Source organism: Paroedura picta, chromosome 1 (genome assembly GCF_049243985.1).
Source record: "Paroedura picta isolate Pp20150507F chromosome 1, Ppicta_v3.0, whole genome shotgun sequence".
Classification (NCBI taxonomy): domain Eukaryota; kingdom Metazoa; phylum Chordata; class Lepidosauria; order Squamata; family Gekkonidae; genus Paroedura; species Paroedura picta.
The window spans coordinates 41,386,179-41,403,497 of record NC_135369.1 but is presented as its reverse complement, the minus strand read 5'-3'; the positions used below and the strand labels follow the sequence as shown (position 1 = coordinate 41,403,497).

Below are 17,319 nucleotides of genomic sequence, written 5' to 3'. Positions count from 1 at the left end.
TATAAAATGTATATCAGCCACAAGATGCAATTACTAAAACTATTACTTTATATTTTTGAGCTGGTTCATACATGTTCCCAATATATGATAAGTTGCCTTTGGTATTCCTAGAAACTCTACTATGACCTCAAGCCTACACATAAACAGCTTATAAGCATGCACTGCTCAGACAATCTAGCCACTTGATTTTTCATATTGTGCAGGTAGCATTATTCCTACAATTTGTAGTTTACATTGAAGTGTCTCCATGGCCAGTGTGGAAAATAAACCTGCCCAAGAGACACCAAATGAAACAATAGTCTTCACCCGCACGCTGAAGATGGAAACAAAAGGGTGCATTGTTGTTGTTGTTAGTTGCGAAGTCGTGTCCGATCCATCGCGACCCCATGGACAATGATCCTCCAGGCCTTTCTATACTCTATCATTTCCCGGAGTCCATTTAAGCTCGCAAAAAGGGTGCATATCAGTACCAAAGATACTGCAGTAATCAGATGACTGCAGTATTCAGGTAGTTTCATAAGGTAATCCAGTATGTTGGTCCTAAATCATATAGTTTTAAAGGTTAGGCTCTCTCCAACCGGTGGACACGTTGCTGGGGTCGGTAAGAGGGACCCTGTGCCCCCTTGATCCCTATCTGTCTTGGCTACTCAAGTCAGACAACGAGTGGATAGGAGGCCCCTTGGGGAAATTGTTAACCTCTCCCTGTTATCTGGAAAGTTCAGAGGAGTGCTGAATGGGGTGGTAGTTCACCTTTTGCTGAAGAAACCAATGCTTGACCTACAGGACCAGCCCAACTATTGCCCAGTCTTGCATCTTGCGTTTCTGGGTAAAGTGGTTGAAAGGGCTCCAGCAGATAAGCTCCTCGCATTCTTGAGGAAACTCTGGCTCTCAAACCATACCAATCTGCTTTCCATCCTGGCCATGGGGGGAGACGGTGCTGGTCACCCTGATTTATGATCTCTGGCACCAGCTAGATAGGAGCGGTTTGGCTTGCCTCATGCTGTGAGATCTGTCAGCTATGTTTGCCTTGGTCAACCACAAGTTGTTAGCCCACCACCTTGCCAGGGCTGGGATACGTGGGACAGGCCTTCAGTGGCTGCTCTAATTTCTCCACAACTGGACACGGGGTTGCATTGGGGGAGATGTCGCACCTTTTTCAGCTCCCATGTGCAGTTCCACAGGGGGTGATTCTCTCCCCCATGCTCTTTAACATCTATATGTGCTCTCTGGCCCAGCTGATTCAGAGTTTGGGGCTGGGCTGTCAACCAATATATGGATGACACTCAGCTCTATCTCCTGAAGGCTGGCCACCCAGACTCCCCTCAAGAAGGTCCAGGGCCTTTATGATCCTAGACCCAACTTGGTGGAATGAGCTCCCAGAAGAGCCAAGAGCCCTGCAGGAAGTTCTGCAGGGCCTGTAAGACGAAGCTCTTCTGTCAGTTATTTGGATGAGGTTGCGGCCCCTCCTCACTACAGCAGAAACATCAAGCTGACTCCCCATCACATTATATCTCCCCACAAGGCACTAGTTGGAGGGGGCTTTGTTGATCTAAGGAGTAATGGAAGGGGGGCCAAGGATTTTGGAAGGGTTGGGTTTTTTATTATTTTACTAGTAATCAAGCCCGCTGCAGCTAAATGCAGCGGGCGCTAGACCACGGAGCCTCCGCAGCCGCGCAGAGCGCGGCTGCCGGGGCTCCATGTGTCAGGGGGCTGACGCTGCGAGAGGCGCTTCGCGGCTCTCGCAGAATCAGCCCGCCAGGCAGGGAGCCCCCGGCAGCCGCGCAGAGAGCGGCTGCCGGGGGCTCCCTTGCCGGCGGCCTGACGCATCGGAGGCGCTTTGCGCCTCCCGACGCGTCAGGCCGCCCTCAAGGAAGCAACTGCGAGCCGTGCTCTGCGAGGCTCGCAGTTGCTTCCTTCAGCAGCCTAGGAATCGGCCGGGCCAATCGGCATCTCCTTTTGCTTCATTGACTATGCTAAAGACTTTGATTGTGTGGTGCACAACAAATTGTGGCAAGTTCTTAAAGAGATGGGAATACCAGAGCATCTTATTTGTCTCTTGAGAAATTTATATGCAGGTCAAGAAGCAACAATGAGAACTGAACATGGAATCACTGATTGGTTCAAAATTGAGAAAGGAGTTTGGCAAGGCTGTATACTGTCGCCTTCCCTATTTAACTCGTATGCGGAGCACATCATGAGAAAGGCGGGATTAGAGGAGTCACAAATTGGGATCAAGATTGCAGGGAGAAATATCAACAATCTTAGATATGCAGATGATACCACTCTAATGGCAGAAAGTGAAGAGGAACTAAAGAGCCTGTTGATGTGGGTGAAGGAGGAGAGTGCAAAAGTTAGCTTGAAACTTAACATCAAGAAAACAAAGATCATGGCATCCGGTCCTCTCAATTCCTGGCAAATAGATGGGGAAGAAATGGAGATAGTGACAGATTTTATTTTCCTGGGCTCCAAGATCACTGAAGATGGGGACTGCAGCAAAGAAATTAAAAGACGCTTGCTCCTGGGGAGGAAAGCTATGGCAAATCTAGACAGCATCCTAAAAAGCAGAGACATCACCCTGCCAACAAAAGTGCGTTTAGTCAAGGCTATGGTCTTCCCAGTTGCAATGTATGGCTGCGAAAGTTGGACCATAAGGAAGGCCGAGCGTCAAAGAATTGAGGCTTTTGAACTCTGGTGCTGGAGAAGACTCTTGCGAGTCCCTTGGACTGTAAGGTGAACAAACCAGTCAGTCCTACAGGAGATCAGCCCTGACTGCTCTTTAGAAGGCCAGATCCTGAAGATGAAACTCAAATACTTTGGCCACCTCATGAGAAGGAAGGACTCCCTGGAGAAGAGCCTAATGCTGGGAGTGATCGAGGGCAAAAGAAGAAGGGGACAACAGAGAATGAGGTGGCTGGATGGAGTCACTGAAGCAGTAGGTGCAAACTTAAATGGATCGGACACGACTTTGCACCTAACAACAAGGAGAAAGCCTGCTGCAGGCTGAAATGCAGCACGCACTAGCAGGACGGCAGTTGAGGGAAGGAGGCAGCAATGTTGAGGGGAGGCGAGGGTTGGCTTCTCCCCTCACCTCCCCCTCCCAAGGTGGGTGGGAAACTGCTCCATTACCTGAAGCACGGCATCCCCCCAACACCACGTACCCTTCGGTACGGCCGAGGGCTCCTTGCAGGGCTCTCATCCTGGCCGCCGCCTAGGTGGAACGGCAGGGCACCGTAGACATGTCAGCTCTGGCAGCCAGGCTCGTCTGCGGCCAGACTGCTGGAGAGGAGAGCGGCCGCCTAGGGAGAGTGGTCACTGTTGGAGCTGGACCAATCAGGGTGCAGCCAGATTCAAGTCCAGACAGTCTCAGCAGGCTGGACACGTTCCACCTACTGGTGCATTTAACAAATATATGGAGGAACCATGGATATATAATTACACACACCTTGATCGTACGTGGAAATAGAATGGAAGCCAGTGTAGATGGGTCAAGACTGAAGTGATATGATTTCTATGATCCACTCTAGTCTAATTCCCGGCTCTTGGGTTCTACCATCCTGAGCCTTCGGGGAGGGCGGTATATAAATGTGAAAAATAAATAAATAAATACATCACCTTTGCAGTAACCTATTTAAGAGGTAATCAGGAACAAATATCAGATCAATGCACAGTACTAGGGATTACTTGAGACAGGCCTAAATTTGGGCATTCATCGACATATTTAAAAAGGTTGAGAACTGTTGTTCAAAAATCTAATTCTTTCTAAATGTAGAGCAATTTTATTTTGGTTTACTACAGAATTCATTTTCTATTGTCAATTTTTATTTTTCCCGAAGCTTCGCATGGCAAAGATACATATGCTACGGAAGCATAGGGTGTAACATTTGAAACTCTTTCTCAAGCAGTAGGTTCACTTTTAATTTTTCTTATAGAAATTGTTATTTATAATTTTAAAATCTATAAAAAGGTCAAATAGTACAATTTTACATGCTAATATCTTTTCCCTCTTAATAAAACAGTAAGGAGTGTTGGGGTGGGCTCAGTCCGTGATGGGGAGGGGCAACAATTGGTCCCATGGCCCTGGCCTGACAAGTGGAGGGGCCATCGGAAGGCGCAAAGCGCCTTCCAATTGGCTCCATATCAGGACAGACCAAAATTCCATCCAGCCAGGGGCAATCTGGAGAAATGGCTGCCAGTCTGTTACTGATCACCAAAGGGAGAGGAGGTCAGTAGGGCTGACAGGGGGGTGAGAACAGAGGCTGCGACAGCCCTTTTCGCCCCAAGGCTGTCCTAACTGTCAAGTCCAACTGTAACTTTGCCTCAGAACCCTGACAGTGCTGGCAGGAGACTGGAGAGTGCGCTCCCCCCTCCCCCCCTTCAGGCCTGCTGCGAAGGAGCCTCTGACAGGCCCTGACTGAGGGGAGGGAGACATTTTCCTTCAGAGAGCAAAGCAGGGAAGCCTGAGGGCATGGGGGTGGGCATTCCTTTTTAAGGGGGGGGGAGCTTTTCCCTTCTGCCAAACAGCTGGCTGACAGGGAGGCCACATAAAAGCCCCTTCTCACTTAAAATACTGCTCTGGCCGGGGGTTAGACACAGCCAAACCATGTGTCTTTCTTCTTTGCAACTCTCTGGAGATTTGAGGCCACTGCACAGCATTATTCTGCAGATGAAACTGTTTTTTTTTGTCTCATTTCATGTGCACAACAACCCTGTGCAGTAGGCCTCAAATCTTTCGATTCAACAATAACAACCTGTGTGGGAGGCATTAAATGTTTCTTCTCTACCACAACCCTGTCCAAAGTAGCCCTTTCTGCCTGGGGAGCTGATCTTTATACTCTGCAGGTGAGCTGTAATTCCAGGAGCTCTCCAGGCTCCATATGGAGGTTAGCTGCCCCTGAGTTGGAAATATTCCTGGAGGTTTGGAGGTGGGACTTCAAAATCATACAATGCCTCAGAGTCCAGCCTTCAAAGGAGCCATTTGGGAGGGAGTGGTGCAGGTGTGTATTCTGGGGCACAGACAGGCAGACCAGCATCAGTCCTGTGAGTCTGGAAAGTGCAGGAAGATCTAAATAAATACTTACAACCTGAAACTGTAAATAGTGAGAGGGAGAGGAAGGGAAGACGATTGGAAAATGCTTTGAGACACCTTAGGCCTGCTGGGTCAATGCGGCACATTCCCAGTTCTCTCAGACCTCTCACAGCCCCACATAACTCACAGGTTGACTATTGTGGAGACAAATGGAAAAGGTGTTTGTAAGCCGCTTTGAGACTCCTTTGGGTAGTAAGCAATAGGGTACAAAAATCCGTTCCTCTTCTAAGGAGCAACCATGAAAGAAGCATGTGGGCACATAACATTTTATCAACAGTGAAAAAATGGAAAAGAAGGAGCAGGGTGGACACCTGTGTGCTGTGACTATCCCATGTGTATTAGGGTAGAAGGGCATATAAGCAAAATTAATAACTGCACATACATTTTTTATCGTGGCCCTCACCCTACAGAATGGCCTAACTCAGTGGTCCGCAACATTCTAGAGGCTGCGGACCGGTGGCGGGGAGGGCGATCACCCGGCCGCGCACCCCGCTCATGCGTGGCACTCCCGCACATATGCTACCTGGCTGTGCATGCATGTGAGTGCCACGCATGCGCGTTTGGGGCCACGCATGGCACAAATGCACATGTGCGGCCCTGCTTCCCTCTCCCCCCCTCCCACAAAAAGAAGCTTGCCGGGCCGCAAGCTAATCGGCTGCTTTTGTGGCCGATTTGCTTGCGGCCTGGGAAGTTTCTTACTGGGGGGGCAGGGAGAGGGAGCTGCAGCCCAGTGGTTGGGGACCACCAGCCTGATTAGATTAGGAAAGCTCCCACTTTCCCAGTTTTCTGTAAACTATTAAAAACTGAATTAGGAGACCTTTTTAACACAGGTAGTAGAACTATAATGAAACAATTCAGAAAAATACTTTGGTAAAGGGGTAGAGGCAGTGGACTATTCTGTTTCAGATAATATGTATCATCTGCTGCTGTAAATATACTCCTACTATATAATCTCGGCATCATTTTAATTTCATGTTTATATACTTATGTTTTGTTTCTGCTCTGATTCAAGTTTCTGCTTAGTTCCAGATTTCTGCAATTTAAGCCCTACTGCAATGTTTTTAGATGTCCCATCCTGTTCATCATATTGATTTACACCGGGTAATCTGCCTTCATTCCCGATAGGCTATAAATAATTTAAAGTATTGCATACATTTCAATTTTACCCAAGGGAAAGAAAGGATTTTATTTAATGGCACCCCCTTTCATCCAACTACATAAAATGAGAAATAATCCATTATAAACTTCTCATGTGCAAGTCCTACTGAAACAAACATAAAAGCTGTGGTCTCTTGTCTAATCATCATTCATTTCATCATGGGAAAACTGTGCTGCACAATTCACAATTACTTTCCTCAATAGCAACCAAAATCAGCTACCTGCGACAGTAGTCTCCCTCAGTTTATGGCCTGGTCACTTGATAAAAAGCCAGAGCTTCTACTTTGGCTTACTGTAAACCAGTGGTCCCCAACCCCCGGTCCGGAGACCTGTAAAGGTCCGTGGATCAGTTGGTACCGGGCCACAGCTCCACCTCATCCTCCACCCCAGCTGCTGCCTCAGGGACTGCCCTGCCACTTTGCCGCTGGCTCACCTTTGGTGCTCTCCAGCGGCCGCCATGGCTGGGGCTCCCCCTCAGCATGTTACTGCGCAGATGCTGCTGGCAGCGCCCCCCAGCAGGCAGTGGGAAGCCAGGGGCACCGGCGGGAAAGCAAGTGGAGCAGGGTCTCAGGGGGTGGCGACATCCCTCGGCAAAAGACTACCCTACCCACAGGCCTCAGTAAAATTGTCAAGCGTTGACCGGTCCCCGGTGATAAAAACGTTGGGGACCACCGCTGTAAACCAGTGGTCCCCAACCTCCGGGCCGCAAAGGCCTCCCTCTTTCCGCCCCTCCCAGCAGCGAGAAGCTCGCCAAACCGCGAGCAAATCGGCCGCCGAAGCAGCCAATTAACTTGCAGCCTGGCAAGCTTCTCGCTTCAGGAGGGGGGGGGGAAGAGAAGCTTGCCGGGCTGCAAACTAATCGGGCGCTTCGGCGGCCGATCTGCTGGCGGCCTGGAGGGGCGGGGAGAGGGAGCCGTGGCCGCCGGCATGCGCAGCCGCACGTGTGCATTTGCTTCTCCACTGGACGCAAACGCGCGGGAAGTCCGCGCATGCACATTTGTGCTGGGGCTGCCGCGCGTGCGAGGGGCCCCAGGCCGCCCTCTCCCCTTACTCAGAAGCAGCAGTACACAGCGGCCGGAAATATTATTATTTTGTTTGTTTGTTAGGTGCGAAGTCGTGTCCGACCCATCGCGACCCCATGGACAATGATCTTCCTGCCCTCTACCATTCCTTGTTGTCCATTTAAGTTTGCACCAACTGCTTCAGTGACTCCATCCAGCCACCTCATTCTCTGTCGTCCCCTTCTTTTTGCCCTCAACCGCTCCCAGCATTAGGCTCTTAGTTAATAAATAAATGTTAGGTGGAAGCAGATTGGAGTTGCTGGGGGCTATTTTCATATTTCATCCTTTCCAGTATTCAGAAAAGGAGAATCCACATAGAAAGAATATATTAATTCTTAATATAGTAATCTCTAATATCTGAATTTTGTTCTGTTATTGCTGATCCCGATATGTCCATTATTAAAGCCCATACTTAGACTCCTGCATGACTTTTTGTATCGTTTTTTTTTCTTTTCTATTTCTATTTATTCTATTTATTCACTTGTGCCTGCTATGCTTCTCTAATGAGGTAAAATGCCCAGTTCTTTGCCTCGCTTTACCACACAACAGTTTGTCAGAAACAAGCTAGGCTGGACATGTTTCTGTTTGGTGAATATTATATCCTCAGAAAGTTGTCCTTGACATAGGCAACTGTGTATGGTAGTGGCATTCTACAAATACTTCTGCCTACAGAACAAGCTCAGCATCAATCTGCACCAGCAATTAATCTGAAATTATATAAAAATGTAGCTGTAGTGCGATTTCCCTCATTTTCTTTCATTTTTATAAGGTGTTCATATTAAATAGTTTTAAAATGTAATTAACTAACTTCCTTCTGGATCTCTTTGCTGCCCTTGCAATAGCAGACCCTGCCCATACCTGAAGGGCAGAATTCAGCATCAGAGGCTGTAGGTTAGAGTGGGTCAATCATTTTTCATGGATCAGACTCAAAGAATGGCCATTTGAGATCAGTTATCCCTCTGGGATCCTTAAGATACAATTCCCCCCACCCCCCATCCCCGCCATGCTCTTCTGCCTTTAGGTAAATGTGCATAGAGAAAAGAGGCTCACAACACCTCTAGCTCTATTTAAAAAAAAAAAAAAAAGCTTATAGACCAACCTGTGAGGCACTGTATATTCCTCTATAAACACGAGCTTTTCTAAGTTCCTGGTTCAGAATTAGGGATGCCAGCCTCCAGGTGGGACCTTGGGATCCCTTGGAATTACAGCTCATTTCCAGACTAAAGAGTTCAGTTTCCCTGGAGAAAAGGGATGCTTTGGAAGGCACATGGGCAAATGCAAAGCTTTGCATTTTTAGCACTCCTAATGAAAGATGTGTTGTCCATACTTGAGCCAGGTAATGCAGCACTGCAAGACAAAGGCATGCACTTAGGGAAAGCTGCTGAAGTTGTAAATGCTTGCATTTCTGTCCTTAAAGAGAAAAAAAGTAAAGCAGACATTTTCCTTAAAGAATTTTCGGGGGAAACATCTGAAATGTGAACAGATAAAAGTAGCTGTTAATAGCTGAAAGGGGAAAGGAAGCAAAAACATTTAAAGGATTTAATTGCTGAAGGTAGTACAGGAGCAAATTGTGACATTTCTCATTCACTTTAAACAGATATTCATTGAAGTCCATGATAATTATTCCATTGCCTGGTTACCACACCACCCTATTATGTCTACCTGAAATGGCAAGTTATTGTTTGCCTTCACCTTGCCATAACAAAACCATTCCAGGATGTCTCCAGCCTTCACCTGGAGGCTAGCAACCCTGGGTGGATCCAGGTCCCCTTACTGGCCCTTTAACAAAAAAAGTACCCTTCTAACAGAAAATTCCTGGCCAAGATTTAATTGTTTATGTAAATATATAAAAAACAAAGCACATCCATCCTATTAGTATGCAAATTTGCTTTAGTCTTTAATAAATGGTAAAATTATATGTATACCAAAGAATTGTTTTAAAATAATAAATCATAAAGAAGCTTATCAGTAAATGTTTGATTTATATACCTATTTTATTTATATACCTATGTACTTGTGGTCACGTAATTTCTCAGGGGTTCCAAGTAGAAAAAGTTTAAGAAGCCCTGATCTAAATTACATTCTAAAACCTTTATATACATTATATGAGTCCCATCTCAATAAAACTGTCTACCTTGGCAGTGAGGCCAGCACTGTTCTTCTTCTATTGTGGCCTCAACTGTATGCCTGATGGAATGGCTCTGTCTTACAGGCCCTGTATAACTCAGAGTGTTCCACCTGGCTAGGGCCAAGGTCAAAAAAGCCCTGGCCCTGATTGAGGCCAATCTCATCTCTTTTGGCCCCTGAGTAAATTTATTTGCCATGGAAATATTTAGTCACTAAGGAAGTAAAACATTACTGATTTTCCCACCACTGGAGAGTTGTTGGCAAAAAAAAAGAAAAGAAAGGAGACTATACTAAAGAAAACCCATGAGGAAAACCCAAATTCTGCCTAAGAACTAAATTGTAAATTGGCTACAAACGTAAAATATTAGATTCACTCATAAGAGGCAGGAGGTGGTTTCCTGTGTTTTCAATTTCAGATCATTCTTGTTCACTGTTATCTAGCAAAGCAATTGCAAGCAGGAAAAAAAGGCTGTTTCCTCCAATTACAAAACAAACCCTGTTAACTGAAATCTGCCTTGATGCTATACAGCATTACTAAACTAGGAGTAATTACTACAGATTAGAGATGTGAAGGCCCAGAAAACCCCCAGGTTCTTTCCCCACGTACTCACCCACCTCCACCCCCTTTTTTTTCCTGACTACTGAAAAAGCTCCTATGCAATGTTTTCTTATAGAAGGAGTGAAGTTCTTTTTTAAAAAGGTCAGCATGCTATAGATGTAAAGGTAAAGGTATCCCCTGTGCAAGTAACCGGGTCATGTCATAAACCAAGCCTGTTTTTTATCTCCTAAACATTTGTAACTCTTCATGGTTTGCGAACTAGATAAGCCATGAATCAAACTGAATTTTCCTGGTTCCCGCTCATCCCCAACAGTAAGTATTGCATGCACTTCGGTTTCCCCAGAAATATCCATTGTTCCTCTGCCTGGGGAAAAAAAACAAAAGCCAGAGTAAAAACTTTTCTTCCCTATGGTTTTAAAATTTCCAGAAATCTTACATCACTAATCCAGATATTTTCTCTAACCAGTCCATTCAATACGAAATATTTACAGTCACTACATGATAAAGTAAATCTGATTAATCACCTACATCTTCTATATAATAACTGTATTACAGAAAAAATATTTTCCTAGTTTAAGATTATATATGCATGTCATAGCAGGAACCAAGCCACAAGAGACATGCCCTTATGTGAGCAAGAATACAGAAACAACTCAGAGAGCACCAAATGCCCGCCCCACATTAAACACAAACTTATTCAGATGCACATTGTAGCTTCTTTATTAAAAACCTTGTACTTCTTATGTATTTTTACAAGGGTTTTGGCCAAAATTTCAGAAAACTAGAACAGAGATTTTCAAACTTTATTGCGAAGAAACAATCAATACAATCAATACATACATACATACATATGTGTGCGTGTGTGTGTGCATGTGTGTGTGTATGTATATGTGTATGTATATATGTATAGGGAATTCCAGAATTTTTGAACTTGAACAGCTTATACATGCAACCAAGCTTTCAACTCTGTATACTGGAAGTATGGTCAGACATGCCTGCCCATCACACATATAAAGAAGACTGTAACATAATGAAACTTTCATGCACACTAAATAACACATTTTAATCAATGTATTTTTTAGAATGGGATTTTACTCTTTGAAATGGCAAAATCCACTTGCAAACAGTCACTGATGTAGATTAAACTGCATTATTCAGCATGTGTGAAAGTGTCCAATGACTTACACAGAGGCCCAACTTGTACAATTGTTCCTCCTCAAGAAAAATGATCAAGAGGCAGAATAACTGTGCCCATCAGGCCAGCATTGGTACTCTTAAACAACAGAGGCCCTGTATCATACATTAATTTATGAGTATGCTGGGAAGGCCTGATAGCTGGATGAGTATATGACCCAGCCTTAGCATATTCTTGCATGAAAATTTAAAAGATTTTCAAGCATGATAAACCTATACTGCATTATAAATGGCAATGTACATCTTTCTTTTCCTGGTCAAGTAATTATTGCTTGGACATACTTTATACACATCTTTTTCCCTACACAGTTCCAAAAAATTTTGCATGTGTGAAACACAAATATATAAACAGCTTCCCTAAACATGCACATACAATACCACAGACCAAATATGAGTTTCATGACTGCATGAAAAGGAAGTGAAATTCAGGATTAGTCTATACATGAAGTAACACAATGTTCATAACATCTCAGAATTTTACCGCCTCATTCTCCTGGATATTTAGACCAGGCCTTAATGATAAAATACAGTATTCCAGGTAAGCAATGCATGGATGTATACAAGAGCTTTAATTAACATCTTTTGCTGGTTTAGTTTTACCATTTGCTAGCATGTTCAGTCCTATGAGACTTACCAACAAACAACTTTTTAAAAAAAGACTTATGGTTTTTACAATTCATACAATAAAACTAGTATATAGGTGAATATATGTTTCATATAGGCACAGAAAACACAGATGTTTTCCATGGTGGAAAAAGAAAAGTGTCCCAGAGTGATGCACAGGCAGAAACAGGTTTCTATTTGCATATACTGGGAACACAAAGACAATTGTAAAAAATCTTACAAAATTTAGAAGTCAATGATGTTTGTTGAGAAAAAATAAGAATTCTGTTTCCTGGCCAGATACTTCTAAAAAAAAGTATGCTAATGTCTTCTGGAAAGTTTTGTGTCTCTATGTGTGATCAAATGTTGTTGCAGTTAAGCTACGAGATCATGCATGCATCAGTAGTTGTGACACACATGGTTTCACTCACTGGACAGTGCATAAATATGAGCAATCAATAAGATGGTCTCATATTTGCACCACATGGAGGACAGAACTCTCTTCTCTCCCAAATAGGTGAACGCTGCTTGGAAAACTGACCATGCCAATTATTACAGTTAGTAGAATGCACACATTGCACTGGTTTCTCTCTGACTGGACTATTATACCCAGAGTTGGCAGAATCCCAGTGAAGTCCACAAGGCTACACTTGCTAGCATCTGTGGGATCAGAACATAAAAAGGAAAACAAAAAGACCCAAAGTAGCATATAGGGCCAGGGGTAGTCAAACTGTGGCCCTCTAGATGTCCATGGACTACAATTCCCATGAGGCCCTGTGAGCATTCGCTGGCAGGGGCTCATGGGAATTGTAGTCCATGGACATCTGGAGGGTCGCAGTTTGACTACCCCTGATATAGGCTCACAGGAGATTCACCAGTAATGCTAAGGATATTGTTAGAATGAAACAGGACAAAAATTAACCTATTTTCAAAAATTTAATCTGGAATCATATCTGCTTTCTTAGAAGCCTAACTTAATATATCTTCCAACTATGGCACTCTAACTTTTGAAAGACTGATCCTTCGAGAATCATCAGAATAATCAAATGGAAGTGAGTCTCATTGATAAAGATTTCAGTATTGTATTGCTGACTTCCTGTTTTGTAATACAGAGCACTGATTCACCCAACTTTCTTTTACAATGCTAACAAACTCTTGTCTGCCAAATTCAACACATACACATAGAGATGTAAAAATTTTGGAAATTTTGAAAAAAAAGTATTTTTCAGGAAGGGGGGAGTTGAGAAAAAAGTGTGTTAGGATTATGCAATACTTACTGCCCCATCAGGCCTAAAATAATTGTATTGCTTAACAACACAAAATATCGTTTATAACTTAGCATATAAAATTGCAATATTTGACACACTTACGGAATTCAAGACTCTTAATTTTGTCCAACTAAACAATACCCAATATTTGAAAGAAAACTGCAAGCTGATGTACTTTATGCCATTTTAGCACATGTACTTTAACTATTGCTATCGGCTTAGAGGGAGCCAAGTTTTCAATGAAACATTCAGTTTTGAGGCTTTGATGCAGTTTCTGCCACAACTCCTGATCTTTTTTCTGCCTTCTGGAAGGTAGACAATAGTCTACTTTTTTACTCAATCTGTGGGTGTATGTGTCGCAGTGGTTTGAGGGAGAGATGAAAAGGTCAGCCACAAGTCATGTTGAAAAGACAACAGAAGGTATGCAGTAGTTGAAAAGCAATGAGAGCACTGCATGCTGCCCTCATGAAGTTGAGGTGTGCTAGGTGCAGGAATGCATCTTGGATTTAAGAGCTCTGTATATCTACAACATGCCCCATCTTGTCTTTAAATGCATTTCATTCATTCTAAAAGTGAAAATATTTAATATGTATTTTAGTACTCCACAAAATTTCAAATTTTTTCATCAAAAAATTGAGCTGGAAGGAAATGGTCCAAAAAACATGACCTCCCCCCCCCCCCTGGACTTCACATTTTTACTCACACAGAATACTGGATACATGAATCCATGTACTGGCATCCCTACAATGAAACATGTATATGAAGTATGCAACTTACTTCAGGAAGGCCAGCAAGCAGTGCTCTTGATGAGATTTACATGACCTCTTGCCCCTTCAAACCAAAGGAGTCAGAACCAAAAAAATATCCTGAATCTGCAGTCATGTGACTCACTCCAGAATTCATGTCCGCAATAAAAAACATGCTGATTTTTCAGTTTATATTTCTCAAATCTGGCATCTTGCATATGAATTGACTTATTTGAATTTATTATATTAAAATAATAATAGACCACAGAATATTAATTAGTTATGTACAAAAAGCCCTAACTAGATTGGTCTGTCTTTAGGACAATTTAGAATCTACAGGTCAATAACCTGGACACCTCAATCCTAATTTACAGTAACTCAGAATTAATATACTACTAGCAATGGGACTTATTTCCTATGCTTAATACCACCACCAGAAAACTAAAAAAAAAAAATCCTAAATTTGGTAAATGATCCCTTTCTGTTTTCATCTACTCTTACCCAACAAATTTTGAATGGCCTTTAAAAATACAGGTGGTATCCCTTGTGGACATCTACAAAAGGTATTGGTGTTTTCTTGTAATTAAACCACCTAGAATGTCCTAGACCCCCAAAAAACTTAATATGGTTTTTATAACAATTCAGTTACTTTATATACAAAGAATACTATATTTTTCATATATCTGGCTGTGCAATAAGTATTCCATTGACCTGCTGTGACTAATTTTACTTGATATTTCTTTTATTGGTCACACTATTAAAAATTAAAAATACATCCCTACCCAATATTCCAAACTTTTAATTCTTCCATTACAGACGAGACAGTTGTGAGAGACAAGTTGGTTTTATTTAAGCAATGCTGGCAAGTCTAAGGTCTAACAGTCAGAGAGAGCACTTACGCTACAATACTGAATCCAGTAAGGAGCAAATGTAACTAACTTACACCCTTAACTATATTTCCCTCCTCCCATACATATACAGTTTTTCCAAAACTGCTCTCAGCTATAAGGAAACTGTCAACATACCAAAGCACAGGGAACACATGAAGATAAAAGCTCACAATGCATGGTCACACAAGAGGACAAAATGAATTTCATGTCTTTTAAAATACCACATTATTACTTTAGGAATTACATAACTAACATGACAAAGATTTCTAATGGCTTACACAAAAACCATAATTGGGCAAAAGACATCACATCCTCTGAAAATGCTCAGCTATCTGGTTCGGAGAACATTCTTTGCATAGACTAGTGGGGGAGGATAGAAAGAAATGGAGGAAAAGAATAATTAAAAGCATTTCAGTTTGATATATTGTCTTTATTAATTGATATTTCAGCCACATTTTTAAAACCCTTAAACTGAATCACAATGTACTTCTTAAGCTGTAATGCCTTGTATCAAAGGTATTATCCCCACACACTCAAACAAAAGACATTCCGCTGACAACAACGGCTATGGGTTTTTTTTGGGGGGGGGTGGTTAAATGACTTAAACCACTGTAGCACAGGTCATTCGTCTTTCATCATGCGATAGGATTGACACCCGATGCATAAAAATTAAGATGTAGCCGATCTGATAAAGCATGCAAAATGTCTCCTTGGATCCCACCCGTTCTTCTCCTTTAGAAAATAACCCTGCGACGACAGTACACCAACACAGAGAAACCAAGCCAATTAATATGGCAACAGTTATGCAGCCCAGTGAGGAGCGATCACTCTTCTTCCCTCCCCCTAACACACTCACCACCCCCACCTTAATTTCCCCCCCCCGGGTTATCGTTCAAGCCTCCATTACGGAGAAAGGAGGAAGTAAGGGAGGAAAAGAGGAATCCCTACAACGATTAATTCCCAGCTCTTGCAGACAATGGTGCTTCCCTACCTCCAGTATGACAACATTTTTACACTAGGCCTCGGACCAACATGCACAAGACAGAGAACCGAAACCTTCACACACGTAAGAAAAGCAAATGTTCCTCAGTTCCCAGCCGATGCAGCTTGACACCAGGAGCAAATATTTCTGCGTTTTATTGGGGGGGAGGGGGTTGCGTTGTAAAGAAAGCAAACGGGGAGGGGGAAAGCAAATAAATGGCTGATGATCTACCCTGAAAGAAACGCCATCTGTATTTAGTAGGTCTGGTAATTTCTCTCTTCGATTCCACCCCACAACCCCTCCCTTGATCTTTCCTTCGGGGCCCGGGTAACCAAAGCCACACTGAATGCAAACTGCGCAGCAAAAACACTGGGGCAGGGCGAGGGAGGAGAGAGAGAGGAAGAGGAAAGGGAGGGGGGAGCAGTTCTTGTCTCCATGAGACACCATTACAAAAAGACGAGAGAGAGAAGGGAGCAGGGAATTGGGAGGCAGGGAGGGGGTAGCGAATAAAGGAAAGGTGTCAACACAAGTTACTGGGATACACCGTGTCCCGGACACAAGGGGAAGCTTTCTCCTCCCCCGGCAGACAGAGAACACGGGCCTCGCTCTCCCCCTCTCCCTGGGGAACCGAGAGGGGGCGCTGCAGTCGCTATCTCCCCCCTCTCCCCGTGCCCGAGAAGAACCCACAAGGCGCTTCCCCGCCGCCCCCCACAGCCCACCCACACACTCCCATCCCTCCGAAGGGCCCGAGCCAAACAAAGCGCGGCCTGTACGCCGAGTGGGGGAGGGAGGAGAAAGGCGGCGGCAGGAGCGTTGGCTTGCCGTGTTCCCAGACCCCGCCCGGTTCTGGCGCCCCCCCCGGCCCCTCCCGTCCTTACCCCGTTCCCCGGCGGCGACGGCGGCTGCTGCGGCGGCGGCAGCTGCGGCGTTGTTGTTGTTCCTCTCCGGCGGCGGCGGTGGCGGCGGCGGCAGTTGCAGTGGTTGCTGCTGCGGCTGAGCAGGAGGCGGCGGCGGAGGAGGCGGCGGTGGTGGCGGCTGCTGCACCGGGCGCGGCCTGGACACTCGCCTGGGTCTCCTGTTGGCGGCTCGGACCGAGTTCATTTGCCGGCTCGGTCGGGGGGAGGAGAGGGGGTCGCTCCTCCGGCACCGGCACTGCCTCGGGCGAGGGAGGAGGGGACGGGGAGGAGAGGCCCCGGCTGAAGGGACCGGCCCGGAGGAGCTCGCTGAGGGGAAGAGCCGCCTTCTCCTCGGCTGCCGCTTGGGTCGTTCCTCCGCCGGCGGCAGTTAAATGAGGGGATGCTCGTGCCGCCGGTCCCCCTCCCTTTCCCGAGCACGAGCGCGCGCGCGCTCTTTTTCCTCCCGCCCCCCCTAACCCACCCCCCCGACGGCTCTCTCTCTCTCGGGAGTCACCGCAGCCGCCCACCCCCGGCCCGGCTTCGCCTTAAGCCCGTCGCCGCTCCGTGGCAGGAGGAGCCATTGACACTGCCAGAGAGCTCGAGGAGGAGGGGGAGGAGAAGGGGGGAAGACACCCCCTCCCTCCCACCGAGACGCACTCGCACAACGAGTAAGGCGGGTCGCCCCGGCTCGGCCAATCCGCGGCTCCCACACGGAAGAGGGCTCGCAGCTTCACCAATCGCGGCCTCGC

General features: G+C 45.2%; 1 protein-coding gene across 3 annotated transcripts in view; it reads right to left on the bottom strand.

Moving 5' to 3' along the window:
* FBXO11 (F-box protein 11) overlaps positions 1-17,040 on the bottom strand; it is a 143,413-nt gene extending 126,373 nt beyond the window's left edge. For 2 of the 3 annotated variants that reach the window (XM_077335139.1, XM_077335147.1), the window contains exon 1: positions 16,553-17,039. In XM_077335139.1, the coding sequence (XP_077191254.1) occupies positions 16,553-16,775 (223 nt within the window). In that variant the 5' untranslated portion in view covers positions 16,776-17,039. Of the gene's footprint in view, positions 1-16,552 lie in introns of all 3 variants that reach the window. The other variant, XR_013230540.1, reaches the window with a different exon arrangement.
* Between the last annotated feature and the right edge of the window lie 279 nt (positions 17,041-17,319).